At 43.1% G+C, this 18,282-nt stretch overlaps 1 protein-coding gene across 2 annotated transcripts in view; it reads left to right on the top strand.

The window, feature by feature from the left end:
* The window catches only part of CDH13 (cadherin 13), a 1,235,721-nt gene that overhangs the window by 1,029,772 nt on the left and 187,667 nt on the right, over nt 1–18,282 (top strand). For both annotated transcript variants that reach the window (XM_023558128.2, XM_023558126.2), the window contains exon 8: nt 17,977–18,117. In XM_023558128.2, coding sequence (XP_023413896.2) covers nt 17,977–18,117 — 141 coding nt within the window. The remainder of the gene's footprint in view (nt 1–17,976; nt 18,118–18,282) is intronic.

Raw genomic sequence — 18,282 nt, 5'->3', positions numbered from 1 at the left:
GGTGTTAGAGTTGGTTGTAAGTAGAAAGTTTGAGAACTGCCAAATGTTTGTGCTGGTTACTGTGTGGAAGATCAGCACTTAGCATCTCTGTTAGATGACAGGTCTCTATTTGTGAGGGTTAATATTTATAAATGAAAGAAAGGCACGTTCTTCGTACATAGTGCCGTTTATTCTCCTTATTTTTAAAATGCTCTTATGTTGTTAAAATCCCATCCTTTGATTTTCTGTCTGTAATGAAGTTTGGGCAGATGGTATTTCAGTTGGCATTGAAAGGAACGTAGTTTTCCTCTTAAAAAAATCATGACCACGTTTGTTCATCCATCCAGCAAGTGAACTGGTGTTCATTTAGAGCATTTGGAAGGGTCTTTTGGAAGGCAGGAATGTTCTCTGCCTACATGAAACTTACAGTTAAGTCATGTATTCCTGAGTTCACCTTCAGCATACCCCATTGCAGACAAGTACTCACTACTTTAATCAAGTGCAGTGGAATGGCAAGAATGTCAGACATCAGTCTTCAAGAGCCAAGAGTGACTTTCAGAGGTTTTTTAATACATCAGACTAAATAGTCTGTCTCATGTGCTCCTTAGGACCTTTGCATACACTAGTTCCCCTCCCTGGAATGCTCTTCCCCAGAAGTTACATGGCAAAGCAAAAAACATCTGTAGAGAAATGAAGGAGTGGGTGGACCATCCACATAGTTCCTTAAATATCCAGGGCCTTCTGCAGCATGTAGTCACATAATGCTGGGATTCTCTAGCACCAGTATTTTGTGCGTTGGAAATCTCCCACTGGCCTGTGGTTAAAACTTCTGGTGTGCCATATACTGGGCTGTGCTGGGTGGTCTTCCCTTTCCTAGTGTCATGATGATGGAAACCCAGAACCCTTTCTAACTTCCTGCACTCTGTAAGTCCTTCCCAAGTCACTACAAGTTTGTGTTTTACTTGTATCAGCACATAACAGTCAAGGTGAGACATGGCAGAGAGCTGAACTAAGGCATGGGCAGTGGGAATGAGAAAATATGAGAGTCATTTTTAAGAAAACACCAACCAGATTGAATGCACCAGGGGGAGGGGCAGGAGAGGATGCTCAGTTGCCAGGAGGTTCCAAGTTGGGGGCCTGGGCAAAGGTGACACTGTTAACCAGGACAGGGAAGGAGGTACCAAGTTTGTTTTGAGACGTGCTGCATTTGCAGTGCTTAGGAAACACCCAGGTGGAAATGTGCAGCAAGCAGTAAACTATGCAGATCAGGGACTTAGGAGAGATACGGGTATAAAGAGATGGGTGATCACTAAAGTTGCCAGAGTCATAGAGATGGATGGAAGAGAAGCTATGGGCATTGCTGGGGTCTCCAAGGGGAAGGCTGGCATTTAGAGATTTGGAGATTGTACAAAGAGCTTTCCATGACTGGTGACTTGTCCTCCCAACCCAACCCATAAATGGGTTCATATGAACATCTGGAGAAGGGGTTCTGATATGGCATCCTTGGCCTGCCACCACCAGGGGATTTGGGCTACTGTGTAGACGATGAGGAAACTCCAGAGCGTGCAGTTAAGGACGTGGACTCTGGAGCCAAGAGCTTTGGCTCCAATCCCAGCTCCACCACGGTGGAGCGGTGTTTCCTGGGGCATCAGATTTCTTACCTGTACAACAGGGACAAGAACCATACGTGCCTCACAGGTGTGTTGTGAGGAGCAGTGGAAATAATTCATATAAAGGCTGAAGTGCCATTTTCTGGCCTATAGTAAGTGCTCAGGGAACAAACCATAGTTAATATAATAACAGAGGCTAGGGACTAACAAGGAATCCCTGGATGGTGCAAACAGTGATGTGCTCAACTACTAACGGAAAAGTTGGCAGTTCAAACCCACCAAGAGGTACCTCTGAAGAAAGGCCTGATGATCTACTTTTGAAAAATCAGCCGTTAAAAACCCAGTGGAGCACAGTTCTACTCTGACACACGTGGGGTCATCATGAGTTGGAACCAACTCGACAACAACTGGTTTGATTTTGGTTTTATGGACTGGCAAGGACCAGGTACTTGTTGACTGGAGCAGGGAGGTTCAGAGCTGAGGGTTAGAGCCAGGAGGCAAATGAGGCACGGAGATACGTTCTGACCCCAGGGCCGAGGCCTATCGCTTTGTGGGGACAAGGAGTGGAGGCCCTGGGATTTCCTCCCAAAGTGATAGAAAACAGAGTTCCATTCCCATCTGCTTAGGAAAGGATTCTGGAGACAGGCCAGAGGGAAAGCAAAGAACTCTATTTATTATTATTTAAAAAAAAAAAAAAATGAAATGAAAAGGAGCCCTCCAAGGGCATGTTTGTGGGTTTTATTATTTGTGGAGAAAAACACACTCATCTTTATCAACATTCTGACTGTCTGCAAGGCTGAGCCGGTGAAGGGCAAGTCCAAATGTATTAAACCATAACATTTGACTTCTTGTTCCTGGCTCAACTCACATTCGAGGGTGTTAATAGGCTTAGCACTTGTCAGCAAAGCCAAGATGATTTCAAGAACAAAACAAACGATGGAGCCAAGATCACAAAGGGCTACCTTGTGCAAATAGTACAGGGGACCACAGTCCACCAGGTGGTCTTGTCCAAACATTACTGAAGGAGGTGATCAAAGGGACTGGCTGCGTCAGGCATGAAATCAACATAAGAACCTTCCAGAAGAACCCAGGGCTGGGTTATCCTCATGCCTCTTCTCCCTGGTATAGGAATTAGCTTTCGAAACAACAGCAGTGGTGTAATTGGAATCCATCTTGTCCAATTTTCCCTCGGATGATTTAGAATTAGCGCAATTCATTTTCAAAGCAGATACCTCAATGACAGCACTGAGGCAGTGCCTTGAATTCTTTCCCGTCCACGGGTAGAGCAGAGCGGGTGGGTGTCATTTGCTGATTCATTATCCTCTCAGCGGGCTCCTTTGTTTCGAAAGCTACCTTGAATTATTACCAGCAATAGGACTCTAAACCAAAGTAAGCTTTGCATAAAACTGCATTTTTGACTTAAGGGGAAAGGTATAATACTGATTAAAAGTAACCCCAGATGGCAGATTTGATTAGGCGATCCTATTTGAATGGGAATGGGCTCAAAGAGACGGCGGGAGAATCGGGCTTGCCGAAGCCCACCCAGATTGCACTTTTCTGCACGGAGGCTGTAATACTGATTAAGCACCTGAAATTAATGGGGAGAGGTGATTAACATGCAGAGGACCAGTATCAGGCTAAGGCTGTAAAGCTGAAATTGCAGCAAGTCGTGGGCATTTAGAACCTAATTTTAGAAAGAGGCTTCAATCCCTCCGTGGGCCCGTGCACTTTGGTCGTTGGGAGTCCATAATTGAATTTTCTGGACGTTTTGGCCAGTATGTAACTTTGTAAAGCTGATTATGCAGCTAGGGCAGTTTTTATCCTGACCTGAAAAGCATTACCTTCTGCTGTGTGATTAGAAAACATACAGCAAGAGCTCCGCCCTTCGAACTGCACTTGATTTGAGGGAGAAGAAAGAGAAGGGGGAGACAAAATACCTTGCTATTTCATGTCACCTAGTAAGACTCATTTAGATTCTATGCAGATCATTTAATAACAGATTTTGTAAAACCTTAACATAAGGAGCCATCATAAAACGTATTACCTTTTATTACCCATACAGAGAATGACATTTTAGATGGTAATAAATTGAAACCCAAGGAAAGCTATTTGCTTTCGGAGAGTGCTTGGCTTAACTACAGGAAGACCGGCTTCCCAGTTTTATACAGTGGCAAATATGGCACCCCCAGAGCCATCTGAGACGGCCCCCAGCTGGCCCACCGAGGCTCATCTGAGCAACTTTCTCTTGTCCCTCCTTTGAAAGGTCATTTCCACCCAAGCCTCACCACCAAGGATCCAGTTGTCCCAACTTTATTGTTCTGTGCTTCCATCTCATGCACCTCAAGATGTGTGAGCACCCCAGGGCTGGGGCTGGCGTTGGGACCAGCCACGGGGCCTTTTTCCTGAGGTGTGGGAGACCAGAGCCCATCAGCACTAGAGCATAATCTGCTTCCCCAAAAACCAGCCACTGAAAACCCTTTGGAGCACAGTTCTAACACACATGGGGTCACCATGAATTGGAGTCAACTTGACCACAACCAGTAAAGAAGGGAGGAAATTCATCTGCCAGCTAGACAGGTTTTGTGGGAAAGGTCTGGTTGATGTTGCACTTCAAAAGGATTTAATTGGAACTTTATCTTGAAAAAAGATAGTGGATGGTATTGTGGGAAGGCGGGCGGTGAAGGAGGTGGCTGAGGGAAAAAGGTAGCTGGCGGCTGGTGAGGGCATGTATCACGCTAGAGCTGGGAGCAGTGAGGGAAGACCTTGCCGCTCCAGGAAGCTCAATGAGCACTCTCTAGAAAAGGCGCGCTGTTTCCAATGGCTGCCATAACAAGTTACCACAAATTTAATGGCTTAAAACAATACATCTTTGTTATCTTACAGTTTTAGTGGTTAAAAGTTCTCAAATCAAGGTGATGGCAGGGATGGTTCCTTCTGGAGGCTCCAGGGGAAAATCTGTTCTCTTGCCTTTTCCAGATTTTAGAAGCTGCTCACATTCCTTAGCCAGTCGCCTCATCTTCAAGCCAGCAGTATAGTGTCTTCAGATCACAAAAATCATGGAGAAAGAGCATTTTCATTACATTGTATTTTACTTTAATGTCTACAAACCAGTACTGTCTTGTCTCAGTAAAAGAGATGAACCCAAGAAATTCTTTAGCCGTAAGTTTCTTAAGATCACCTCCTTCTGTTACCTCTCACTATGAGTTCTTTAAAGGTGGGGCTAGAATGTATGATCTCTGAGGTCACTTCCAGAACCAATAGCTTGTCTCTTTCCTTTACAAACCTTGACCTAACCAGACCAGTGGCCCTGCCTCAGCCAGCCACCTCCATGTCTATTCCCAGGCTCTTCCCTCTCTGAATTCCCTCTCCCCACACCCACCCTTCAGTGTTCAGCTCCAGGTTTATATTTACCTTTTGCCACTGAAGCCACTGAAGCACCCCCCACCATGCCATTCACCTTCTGAACCTACTGCTCGCAGAAGCTCACTTAGCACATACTGCCTGCTGTGTGGAGTGGCTTATACGTGTTTTATCCTCAGTCAGACTGTGAATTCCTGGAAGGCAGGGAGTATATTTTATACTTCTTCTTGTTCCCAGTGTCCTTAACAGCATCAGAATCAGCCTTCAGCTCCTACTGAGTGACTGAATGTAATAGTTTTAGGACTGATAGCCCCCCATCTTCTGGCATGGACATTTATTTCCACTTCAAAGCCCCATTTCTAATCCTGTAACAGGATATTGCTTTCTGGAGGAATATCTCCTTAATCTCTCCCCTTTTCTCTCCCCACCATGAAGTCTAGGTTAAGTGGCCTCTCCTGTGTAACCCTCTCATTCTACTGAAATCGTGAAATTGTCTGGGTGTTGATCCCTCCCAGTAGACTTGGCTCCTCTTACTCATTTCCATCGCTAGTACCTAATATGGTGCCCAGTGCATAGTAGGTGCTCAATAAATGTTTAGGGCACTAAGTAATCTCTGTATAACCTTTCTGCGTGTTCCACATTCTGACTCCCTTCATACAGTCCTTAATTAATAGCACTTATCCTATCATACCTTATTTGTGCGCTTTCTGTACATTTCTCTAGAATATAAATGCACCAGAAGCGGGGTCTGTACCATTCATCACATCCTAGCAGAATTGCTGGAACCTAGTGGACACTAAATAAATGTTTCAGTGGAATCAAACTAAATGTCAAATATTTGCTGCCTTGGGTCTAAAGGGGGTGATTTTTCCAGGTATGCCATGAACACCTTTGGCGGTTTATTTACTGTAGCTCATCAGTAACATCAGAAGAGGTACACGTCGCCCTGGAAATGTTTTATTTGATTTTGGTGTCCCTCTACCTCCAATCTATCACTTACGTTATTCCAACTGCATATGTCTATGAGGCACTGTTTATTTCCCCCATTGCTTCCCCACCCAGGTGGCTTTGTCAGCAACCACTAAATCTGGGAAAATGAGCTCTGCCTTGTCCTTACCCACCGGGCCCTGGCGGGGAATGAAAAACCAGCAGGCGACATCCGAGAACATGAATGTTCACATTAGCACTGAGAAGCAAGGTGAAAGGAGGCCTAAAGAAAAACACAAGGCAAGCTGGACTCCCCTGTTGCATAGGAAGAAGGGCGTCATTCACCATCTGCAGTGGGAATAAGGCACATTTTATAAGCGAGTGTGTGCCCTTCCTGCTGGATTTATGGACTACTTTTCTTTATTCTGGGTATTCTGTGGCCACAGTGAATAAATCAAACTCCAGACAGACAACAACTCGTTCTGCTTCAGATAATATTTTCCCCAATCTGTTAGCAATATTTATAGGCCAGGTGTCAGGTGCAGCTAACCTGGAAAAGAATGTGATTCCTGTTTGAACATCATTTTGCAAGGAGTCTTGGGCTGCCCAACCTATCACTCTGGGCAGTCCAATGAGTAAATAAATAAATGAATTATATTCTTTCTGTAAATCTCATGTTAATGTTTCTCATTAACAATTCCTCAGATGGTAGACAACAGAGAAATTTGTTGGAAATAAGAAGCCTTCTAACCGCTTTCATTTGACTCCTTAAGCAGAATTTATATGCTGAAGCCAGCTCTTGTTGGCTCACACTAGCTGGTTGTGGGTTGTGTACATTTCTTTCCAATTCTGTGTTTAATGACATCACTTTGGTAGCTTGAAATCATTCATGGCAGAAGTATTTAAACTACCAACATTGAAAGCACAACAAGGCAGGAGAGTCAGATGTTAAACATGCACAGACACACCACTCTTTGTAATTATTTTATAAAAACATATCCATAATTTAGAAAATAACTATTATATACCTACAATGTACCAGGCACTGAATTAGTAGCTGGGAGATAAAGCTCTAAAATAGGACAAGGTCCCTGACCTCATGGAGCTCAAATTCTCGTAGTTGTGATAGACGATAAGTAAGTAAACAGAAGACATTATAGACTGATAAGTGCTGGAAAAACTGCATTCATTTTCTATTGCTACGTAACAAATTACCCCAAAATTTAGTAGCTTAAAACAATACTATATTCAGGAATCTGGGCACAGCTTAGCAAGATATCTCATGAGGCTGCAATCAAGGTGTTGGCCCAGAGTCTATAGTCTCATCTGAAGGTTTGACTGGAGAAGGACCCATTTCCAACCTCCCTCAGTGGTTGTTGGCAGCATGCAAGTCCATGCAGGCTATTGGATTGAGGGCCTCAGTTCCTTTAAGCTGTTCCTGGAGACCACCCTGAATTCCTTGCCACATGGGCCTTTCTCATGTGGCAGCTTGCTTTATCAAAGAATTCAAGGTGAGAAGGCAAAAGAAAGAGTCTTCTAGTAAAAAGGGTGTCACAATCTTTTGTAACCTAATCATAAAAGTGACTTCTCATCTCTTTTATCATATGCTATTCATTAAAAACAATCGATTAGGTCCAGCTCACTCTCAAGAGGAGAAGATTACACAAGGGGGTAAATACCAGGACGTGGGATTTCTGAGGCCAGGTTTGAAAGCTGCCCACCATGGAAACTAAGCAGGATGATGAGATTGGGCATATCCGGAGAAGACTACTTTAGACAAGGTGGTCAAGAAATCCCATACTGAATGCCAGCAGAGACTTATGGGATCCAAAAAAGCCAGCTCTGAGGAAATTTGGGAAACAGCATCCCAGGCAGGGGAACAAGCAGTGGGTTCAAGGAGCTGAGAGAGCAGGAGGAAGGGAGTGATGTGAGTTGACATTGGAGGAGAAATTACAGTCAGATCATGTAATGCCTTGTAGGTCAAGGTGAGAAGTTTGGGGTTTTTTCCTAAGAGCAATGAGATTACAGAACTTATTTGTATTGTCATAATTCTTATCAAAATCACTTAGAGTTATTTTCAAAATTTGGAGCTGACCCATGAGTCTTTCCATCTTTTCTATGAGTTTAAAACATATTCATGTTCTCTTTCTTTTTCTGAGTCCGTGTTCTCAGTTGAGTGGGCTGGCTGTGTGATTTCTGCATGGTGAAATGATACCTCGGCGCCTAAAACAAACAATGTCTGATTTTCCCTGTGAATCCTGCTCCCTTCTACTGTGGGCCATCAGGATTTGGCTATAGTGATACGCTCTAGCTCAGAATCTCCCAATTTCTGTTCTTTTGCTGGTATTGGTCTCTGAAGGATTTTAAACTCGTTTGTGGTAAAATCAGAAAAATAACGACAATGTAGTGAATTGCAATAAACCTAAATATATTTTCATTTAAAGGACTGGACTTTGCCCTGAGATTCCTTTTTAAAGTTATGATTGTGGTATCAGTAGCCTTCTTACTTGGCAAAAGAAGTTGAAGACAATGTTGGTCTCACCGTTTTCTTTTAAGTTTAATTCACCATGAAATCGAAAGAATGGAAACCTTTGCTCTAACTAAAATTAAAAGTTGGCATTGCTTTGGATACTTTGGATAATCATGGCTCCTGCAAGGCTGCCTTGACTTCCTGTGAGACAGGAAATGGAGGTGAGAAAATGGCCACCAGGCAAAGGAACTGTCCGTGGAGACTTCTATTTGGCAGGAGGAGATGTGTTGGGGGATGTTCCCAAAGGCTCATTAGTTCATAAGACTACCTGGTGTGGTTCTAACCTGGAAAAGAATAAAACCAACAGGATGACACACCTTCAGAGGATCTGTGAGAATCTGTGGAGAAATTGAGGGAAAAAAAAGCACTGTCAGTCACCACCTCCCTCTGTAAGTTCTCACTCTATTGGTGCCTTCCTGTGGCTGTCTCCAGAATGAGTGAGGTGGAACTCTGACAGCCTTGTGGGCAAGGAATAAGTGTTGGGGGACTGCAAAGCTTACGTCTATAACTTGGGACTGAATCACTGTTCTCAAACAGGAGAAAAATGAAAATCCTTAGGACAGAAGACTTTACTCACATTCAACTAAATAACAACAAACCCAGAAAAACCAAACTCATTGCCGTCACCTCAATTCCGACTCATAGCAACCCTTAGTACAAAGTAGAACCATTCCATAGGGCTTCCAAGGACCACCTAGTGGATTCGAACTGCCGACCCTCTGGTTAGCAGCTGAACTCTTAACCGCTGCACCACCACAGTTTCCAAATAATAACAGCAATGTTTAAACATGCCAGGCACTATGCTTAGCACTTTGTTATCTCTTTTAATCCTCACCTGCCCTGTAAGTATTATTATTGTCCCACTTTACAGATGAAGAAACCAAGGCAGTGAGAACTTAAGTTGCTTGACCTGGATCAGTCAACTAGTAAGTGGTTGAGCCAGGGCAATAGTAATTGATCAGATATTGATTGTTCCCTCTTAAATCTCAACTGCCCTGTTATACACTGAAATCCCTCCCTTCATGGAACTTCATTCAGTCTAGTAAAGAATGCTGTTGTTGTTGTTGTTGTTGTTAAGTGCCATCGAGTTGATTTTCGACTCATAGCGACCCCATGTGACAGAGCAGAACTACCTCCACAGGGTTTCATAGGCTGTAACCCTTATGGGGACAGATCACCAGGTTTTTCTTCTGTGGGGCCACTGGTGGATTCAAACCAACAACCTGCTGGTTAGCAGCTGAATGCTTAGGTGTTGTGCCACCAGGGCTCCTTCCAATAAAGAATGACCATCAGCAAAGGAGCAGGAGTTAGCCTGGAAGAAGGAGTACAGGTGGGAAGGCCCAAAAGTAAGAAAAAGTGGGGTGAGGTGGGAAGAAATTCAATATGAACAAAGTATAAAGAGAGATGCAGAGAGCAGTTCAAGACAAGGCAAGAGACAGATGAGGTACTGTGTGGGTTAATGGTGAAACCTCCCTCCATGTAACATTTATTCGTTGATTTCCCCCTACAGCTACCATTGTGCTTGTTATTAGTGATAAATGTTCCGTTAAATGCATAGTTGTATGGAAGTTGCCGTAGCTGTGTAGAACATCAAGGGCCTGGTGATTGATTACATGCACATGCCATATTTAATGACACGGCTTGATTCTTTTTTTCAAGATGAAATGTTTGCTTTTCAAATCAGTGTGATCAGTGAGCCTGGCCTGGGTCTGTGGAGATGCACCCGAGGCTTTTTCTTACAGACACACCATCTTCCTTTTGTTTCTAGGATATATATTAACTGGTAGCTAGTAGGCACCCAGGAGGATACGGCAAATGCAATAGAAATGCATGACTGCAGAATTCAAACCAGGAGAGCAGCTTGACTCTTAGATATGTCTTACAGATCAGATACCTGAAAATAAAATCAGCAGCCAACTTAATTTTTGCAGTTTTGACACAGGGCATTTTTTGGTCAACCTAAAATCCTATCTCCTTGAGCTAGAGTTCCCCAAAGTACAAGCCATTCCCTGAGGATAAATGGCTCTGGCTTGGAAATGCCACTGATATGCTCAGGCCTTTGAGATATAATTCAGCTCAGGGAAACAGTAATAAATCTTCATTTTCAGTAATGAAATAAATCGGCCACCTTGTGGGCTGAGCACAGGCTAGATGTGGGGGCCAAAGGCATAGTCCTTGCCCTTGAAAACTTTGTCATCCACTTAGGGAGATGGTAAATGGGCATTTAAAATAAAACAGGAAGTATAAGCAGGATACACACTGTGACAAACAGCCCCTAAACCTAAAGAAAAGTTTTTTTCTTGCCCACATCACAGTCTAAAGAAGGTCAGCAAAGTAGCTCTGCTCTACACAGTCATGCAGAGACCTAAGATCCTTGCTTTTTGGGAAATAGAAAGTGTGGAGGACCACATGGGAGGTTAAGGAGCCAGGATGGTTCATTGCCTCTGTCCATATTCCGTTGGCCAGAATCAGTCACGTGAGTTCATCTTACTGCAAGGAAAGCTAGAAATCTAGTCTACTGTGTGCTCACAAGTCAAAGGAGATTTGGTGCCCACAGAGCGTTGTCTTCACCACTGGTTACCTTTGGTTGCAAGCAACTGAAACTGATCCTGGCTGGCTTTGGTATCAAAAAGAACCTGCTGAATGAATACTGGGATATGTTACAGAGTCAAGGAAAGAGTTGAATGGCAAGATTCAGGGAAGGCAGGAGTCAGCACAACTCCCAGACCTCAGTGGCAGAGTACAACTTCAGCACAACTCAACTTAGAAGTTTCTTTGTGTCAGAGTTGATCGCACTCATTTCCCCTTGAACCAAATAAGAAGTAGACACAGGAATCAGGTTGGGTCCAAAATATTAGCACTATCCCCAGTGAAGACGGCTGGAGAGAGAGGCTTGGCTATGAGAAAACAAGGGGCTTCCTGTTCCCTGGTCAGTTCACTCACCAAGTGACAGAGCAGGTAGACACCTGAGGGTCTCCTCCCTCAGAGGCAGGGTTCCTTCTGCATGGGCAGACAGGAGTACAGGGCAGTAAGCTTCCTCCCGAAACATTCAAAAGGGCAAACATCCATATAAAGGGTCCACAAGAAGCATGGAGAAGGGCTTTGCCTACATTCCATCTCTGTGATTCTTAGTTCCAAATTTCATATTCCTAGAATCTAAGATTGTTTCAGCTTGGGTTAGGGGATTGCGTATGGATCAGCCAAGTATGGCCAGTGGAGACAAGCATGACGCATGACCACCGGATATCTACTTCTCTGAGTTAGAGGTTCTGCCCAGAAAATGGGAAGCTATGGGCTAGACATCCATCGTCAAAGGAGTCTTCTCCAACGACAAATGCAGAGTGACTAGTGAGGGTACAGAAATGAGTATGTAGATGTTGTTTTCAAGTAAGCATGACTACCGAGAGCTAGGGGAGTAGAGGGAGACTTCCCAGAAAAGGCTTAACTGGACTGGGAAGTAGAGCAAAGGCAAGTATTCCAGTCATGCAAGAGAAAGAGAACCAGGTGACATTTTCTCTCCTTGTTACATGCCATTCACTAGGGATTGATGGAATGAACCACGGTGGGTCCATTGTTGTCCAGCTGTCGAGCCAACATTCAACTTGTAGTGACCCTGTGTGACAGCAGAACTGCCCCACAGGGTTTTCTAGGCTGTAAACTTTATGGAAGCAGGTCTTTCTCCTGCAGAACTATTGGGTGGGTTTGAACCGTCAGCCTTTCTAGTAGGGGCCATGTGCTTAACCACTGCACTATCAAGGGCTCCTTGTGGGTCTGTACGGTGGGTTCTTATACAAGTGGATCTATGAATACTACCATTAAAGTGACTTGGTAAAGCAAATTGTAGAACTGTGTGAATGGCATCATGCCATTCTGTTTAAATATGTCTGTATATAAAATATATGTCTATATACATATACCTATATACATATATATCCATATATTCTATATGTAGTGTAGGATAAAAGTAGGTAGAAATAGATTTAAAAAAAAAAAAAAATACCACACTGTTAACCATATTTATCTCTTAGGAATAAGGTTGGGCAAAAGTGGAGGAGAGCTCTCACTTTCCACTTTAGAAATGACTGTCATTTTTATTTTTCTTACAATAATTGGATATTACTTTGACAATCAAAACATCTTTAATGTTAGCCTTAAGTCTCCCAGAAAATTGAGACTTTTGGACCATCTCATCCCAAACCTTGTAATTTATCTACTTAATAGCCTAATTGATTTCCCATTGCAGCCATGAAGTTTTATTTACTTCAGGAGATGGGAATTGACTGGCTCATTTTTTTAAATCATTTATGAAATTTGTTAAACTACGAGAGAGTTTATGCCAATGTAGCCTTTCTTTGTGCTGTCATCAGATTTTGAACATACCTCTGCTTAGCTCTGACTGTCTTTCATTGTGGTTATATGTTTACCTGGCAGTCCCCAGTGTTAACCTTTGAACTCTTGGAAGGGAGGGACCCTGTTTCCCCATCCCTGTATCCCAGCACTCCAAAAAACATTTACCTAGATGTTCAATAAACACTAATTAAATGGATATAGAATTAACGAAAGAGGAACAATTTTGGTAGCTTTCTTGGTCAAAAAAAAAAAGAACCTATCTGTGGAGGGGAAAACGTTAAAAGGAAAAATAATGGAATCGTGAAATGATTCAAATGCTGTTGTGAAGAGCCTGTCCCAAATAAGCGTTGTGATTGCTTAGTAGGATACAGCAGCTCCTAAGTTTTCTTGTTCATAACCAGACAACTGATCTATTTGTTACATTTAGTCAAAATATCAGTCAAAACTGCCTTTCTGCTTCTCTCAGAGCATCTAACTCCAGTGTCCAAAGGAAAGGAGGAACTTACTAGCTCACAGGACTGACAAAATCTAAGGGGTAAATTCTGGCTTCAAGCACGACTATTAATGGGCTCAGGTGATGTTAAAAAAAATTCCATCTCTACCTCCTGTTTTTCTCTGTGTTACCATCATTCTCAGGTTGATTTTTCTGTATGGCTGCAAAATGGCCACCAGCAGCTCCAGGTTACGTCCTACCATCTACAAGCCCAACAGAAAGAGAGCTTCTCTTAGCTAGGAGTTCTGAAAGAAACAAGCCCTGGAAGTGTGTTCCAGTCTCAGGGTGGTCTAGCTTGGGTTACGTGCCCCTCATGGGACTGTGGGAATGCAGGGCCCTGATTGGCCAGGCCTGAGCCACATGGCCATCAGGGGAGGAGTCAGCCTGCCTGAACTCCACGTAGACTGAGAGTGAGGAAGGGGTTGTGTCCCTTAGGGGTTATAGCACAGGTACCTGAGGAAGACAGAAGCCCTTAGCAGCCCAGGCTATAGTTAGTGCTGGAAGCTGTCCTACAGTGTGACCCATAGCAACCTGTACTGCACATTGCAGAAGAGCAAATGCCGTGAGGAATTTAAATCCTCACTAGGTAGCCATCATAAAATCACACATAAACCTGTTGCCATCCAGTCAATTCCAACTCATGGCAACCCTATAGAACAGAGTAGAACTGCCCCACAGGGTTTCCAAGGTTGTCATCTTTACAGAACAGACTGCTACATCTTTCTCCCAGGAAGTGGCTCATGGTTTCGAACCACTGACCTTTTAGTTAGCAGCCAAGCACTTTAACCACTCTGCCACCAGGGCTCCTTCATAGAATCACACTGGCCCCCAATTTACTTCATTGGTTAGGAACTCTTCTTTAGGGACAAGTCATGCTTGGGATCATAAACTAAACATCTTGTAGGACTGCTGTGAAAATTGGTAAGACCGTCTTGGAAAGCAATATTGAAAAAGGAATGAAGAGCCTTAAAATATTCATATCCTTTGAGGCAGTAATTCCACTTCTTGAGCTTCATCATTCAAATAATAATAAACCAAAAACTATATCTTAAAGTTCCCTAAATAAAGGAGTTTATTGCAGTGTTATTTAAAATCGCCAAAATTTTAAAAAGACTGGAAATAACCTAAGTCCCTAATAATACAAGGCAGATTAAATTATAAAATATGCATGATTCATGAAACCTTTAAAATAATGCCAAAGAATTATGTTAACAAATGATATTCCCATTGCTGTTAAGGCGATTCCAACTCATAGCAACCCTATAGGACAGAGTAGAACTGCTCTATAGGATTTCCAAGGCTGTAAATCTTTATGGAAGCAGACTGCCATCTTTTTCCCGTGGAATGGCTGGTAGGCTTGAAATTACGTGAGGAAAATTAAATTGCATTTACCATGATCTTTTCTATAACGGAAAAATTCACATAGTTTCTTATTTTTATGATTGTGTGCTTTTCAAAAATATGTACAATGCATTATGACAACAGCAAAAACATCGTACTAAAAAATTAGGCCCGTGATGTTCCTTGCCTATTTGTTCAGGCTAGTAGTTAACATCCCCAGAGACACTAAGGGAAGATTATGAAGATAGGCCAATTTATTGGTTTCATACGGTCCAGCTACAGAATTTTAAAAAAAAAAAACAGAATTTATAGCAAATAGTAAATCCTGTCCAACTTGCCAGTGATGGTAAGTAGAAAGCCACTTAGATTAAGCTGATGTTTTTCCAGCTTCAGCTTAAGAACAAACAGCATTTCAAGCAGTGCTTTAGACAGATGTGTCAAATGCACCAGGCAGAACAAGAATCACCCAAAGCCAGGTTTAGTAACAAAGCCCATTTGTACTTAGCAAGTAGAGAACTTTGTGATGTTCAATCCTGGTGGAGCTAGACTCTGTGTCATTCAATCCTAGTGGGAAAATAAAAACCAAACCAGTTTGCCATGGAATCAGTCCCAACTCATGGAGACTCCATGTGTTTCAGTGGAGAACTGCCCTCCATAGGGTTTTCAATGGCTGGTTTTTCAGCAGTAGATCACCAGGCCTTTTTTCCAAGGCACCTCCAACCTTGGATTCAAATCGCCAACATTTCCCTTAGTAGCCAAATGAGTAACCATTTTTGCCACCTGGGAACCCTTCATCCTGGTGTAGCTGGAGTTAAAACTTAAACATTGTGAATAGCCCCGTAACAGGGGTACGTCAGCATCCTGCTCATTGTCGTAAATTTGAGTTTAGAGTTTCACCAAACTAATACTCCTAAAGTTAGTAGCTTAGATGCTTTTAGTTAAAGGAACAACCAATTAAGTATGCCCTTTTAGAGAGCAGGCAGCTAACCACCTTTAAAATGCTTAAAAGCTTTGAGACAGCTAACACATGGCTATTAAAATTTACCATGTAATCTTGTGGCTTTAGAAGGAAATTAGAGAACCCCCATTGGTTTTTAGCTCTTTGCTCCCCATGATATTTCTTAATTATTGGTTGGTATAACCAGTGGTTTTTTAGGCTGTCATACTGGTAGGGCCGTTTGCTAAACTGTAAACACCTTTTATTTTTGTTTTTGAAGATGGTTCAACTTGAACTATGTATAAATGATTTAAAAAACCAATCCAAACTGGTTAAAGTAAACAATGGAAATTAATGCCTTATTAACTGAAAAGCCCACAGGAGGGCTGGCTTCTGCCTTGGCATGATGAATCAGCTCCTGTGATATCACTGGGAAACTTTTCTTTTTCTCCAAGGTTCAAGTCTAATTCTCTCAGTAGATGGCACATTCTCAGACAGGCTTCCTCCACCCAGCCCCTGCTGGGACCAGGAGATGGCTGGACTAGTGCCCCAGGCTAAATGCTTTGAGGTTCACACCATCAGGAAGTAGGGCTGCCTTCCCCCCCACTATCAAACTCAGGTCCAGGGCCTGCACTAATTACTATGCACCTGGGGATGGGATGCACCTATTCTCCTAAGAAGGGCTCATTCATTCTAAAAGTTGGCAGGTGTGGAGTGTGGGGAGAGGCAATCCCATCTAAACCTCCTCTGAGTAGAGGTATGGGTGATCCCTAAAGGAAACTGGGGTACTGTCTTACCAGAAGAAGGCTGGTTAGCTGGTCAGCCAAGACAAGCAATTAGTAGTTACAGAGGGCAATCTAAAGGCTGAGGTAGTTACTTACCAGCCATGCATTGTTTTTCATCCTTGGATCAGGGCCACACAGCTAGTCATTTTGAATGTTTAAACGTTGTAGGAAAAGGTCTGTCGAATATTCAAATGAATAACTTAATATATATTAAGAGAGACCAAAGTGCAATATTCCTTGTGTTAAATTCATCAGTTCATGGCCGGGTTAAAAATATGTCTTCCAAGTATAACATCCTGTGAGGCTATAATGACAAGAAAGGAGTGCAGTACAAGTGACACTAAACCTCGGTTTTTGGTTTTTTGGTTTTTTTTTTTTTTTTAACCCTTAAAATGGCCACAATCATTGCAGCTTGACATGGTTGTTGGAAAGATTAACTGCTGTGATTTCTGTAAAGCACACTAACCCAATGCCTGACCCATCAAAAACCAAACCAAACCCACTGCCATTGAGTTGATTCCAAGTCATAGTGACTTTATATGACAGAGTAGAACTGCCCCCATAAGACTCTTAGGCTGTAATCTCTACAGGAGCAGATTGCCAGGCCTTACTCCCACAGAGCAGCTGGTGGGTTTGAACCACGGTCCATTTGGTTAACAGCCAAGCGTTTAACCACTGTGCTCCCAGGGCTCCTTTGACCCATCAAAGTGCTCTGTAAATGTGAGTTCCTAAAGTTTCCATCTTTGTCCTAATCTTGTCATCAAAGTTAGCCTCAGGCCTAAATCATTTTCGTGAGGTTGCTGTGAAATGATACATGTATGTCAACATCCAATGTACACCCAAACCCAGGAAACAGCATTCTGGAATGTGTCAAATGTCCTCTCAAACAATGAAGGAAAATAGACTCCATCCGTGTTACCGGAGAATGGCCTCGAATCTTGTCTTCGGTGTAGAAAAGAATTCAAACACTGACACAAATAGCGCCAAGCAAGCAGACGTTTATTAGCAAGCAGAGGGTTAGTATTAAAAGTACACTTGACTAGGAAGCATCAAGCAGGTTAGTCAGGTAGAGAAAGAATCTGAGTGCCCCATAGTCCTTTTCTTAGGGTTTTATACCCTTCTCCTCTCTTATCTGTCTCTGTTAACAATTAAAAGCCAGGATGGGACCCCCTATGAAGACTATTTCCTTGGCTTAAGGTTTAATCACCAAGTTAGGGATCTTATCAAGTTAGGGACTTTATCAAGTTTAGGACTTTATCAAATCAAAGACCCCTGTAAAGATCATTTCCTTGGCTTAAAGTTTAACTATGTAGGGACTGACTTATTGAGGAATGTCACCACCTCCTGTCTCTTCCTTTGCAGGGACTGACTTATTGAGGAATGTCACCACCCCCTGCCTCTTCCTCTTTCCCAGTGCAAGCTCTCCCCCTCCCCCTTACATCCCCATGGCCAGCTCCAGCCGATTAATGGTGGCTGGCCTGTATTGCAAAAGATTCCAAAGGCACATCTAGACACAGCTGGTGAGAGCCCGGTGTCTGATTAAAGATGCCCGCCCAAGCTGGAGGAGGGGGGAGAGGCTGCCTGAGCCACCTGCTTGTCACCTGTCCAAAGCGGTAACCCAAATCTAAACGCCGTCTTCTCTGTCGTGCTTTTTGCTTTCATAGACACTGGAAAATCCCAAGTATGAACTGATCATCGAGGCCCAAGATATGGCGGGACTGGATGTTGGATTAACAGGCACTGCCACTGCCACCATCATGATCGATGACAAAAACGATCATTCCCCGAAATTCACCAAGAAAGAGGTAAGCCCTTGCTGAGTGCCACCACTGCGGTCAAGCCCGGGATTACGGAGCAATATTCATCCCCGTGCTAACTTCCTGTTTGCAAAATCAAAAATCTGCCTGTGTGGAAGACAGTATGATGTGTTGCCAGAACACTTTTTCACGTTTTTCTCTTATTTTCTGTGT

This window comes from Loxodonta africana, chromosome 21 (assembly GCF_030014295.1).
Source record: "Loxodonta africana isolate mLoxAfr1 chromosome 21, mLoxAfr1.hap2, whole genome shotgun sequence".
Lineage (NCBI taxonomy): Eukaryota > Metazoa > Chordata > Mammalia > Proboscidea > Elephantidae > Loxodonta > Loxodonta africana.
This window is presented reverse-complemented; position numbering and strand designations above follow the sequence as displayed.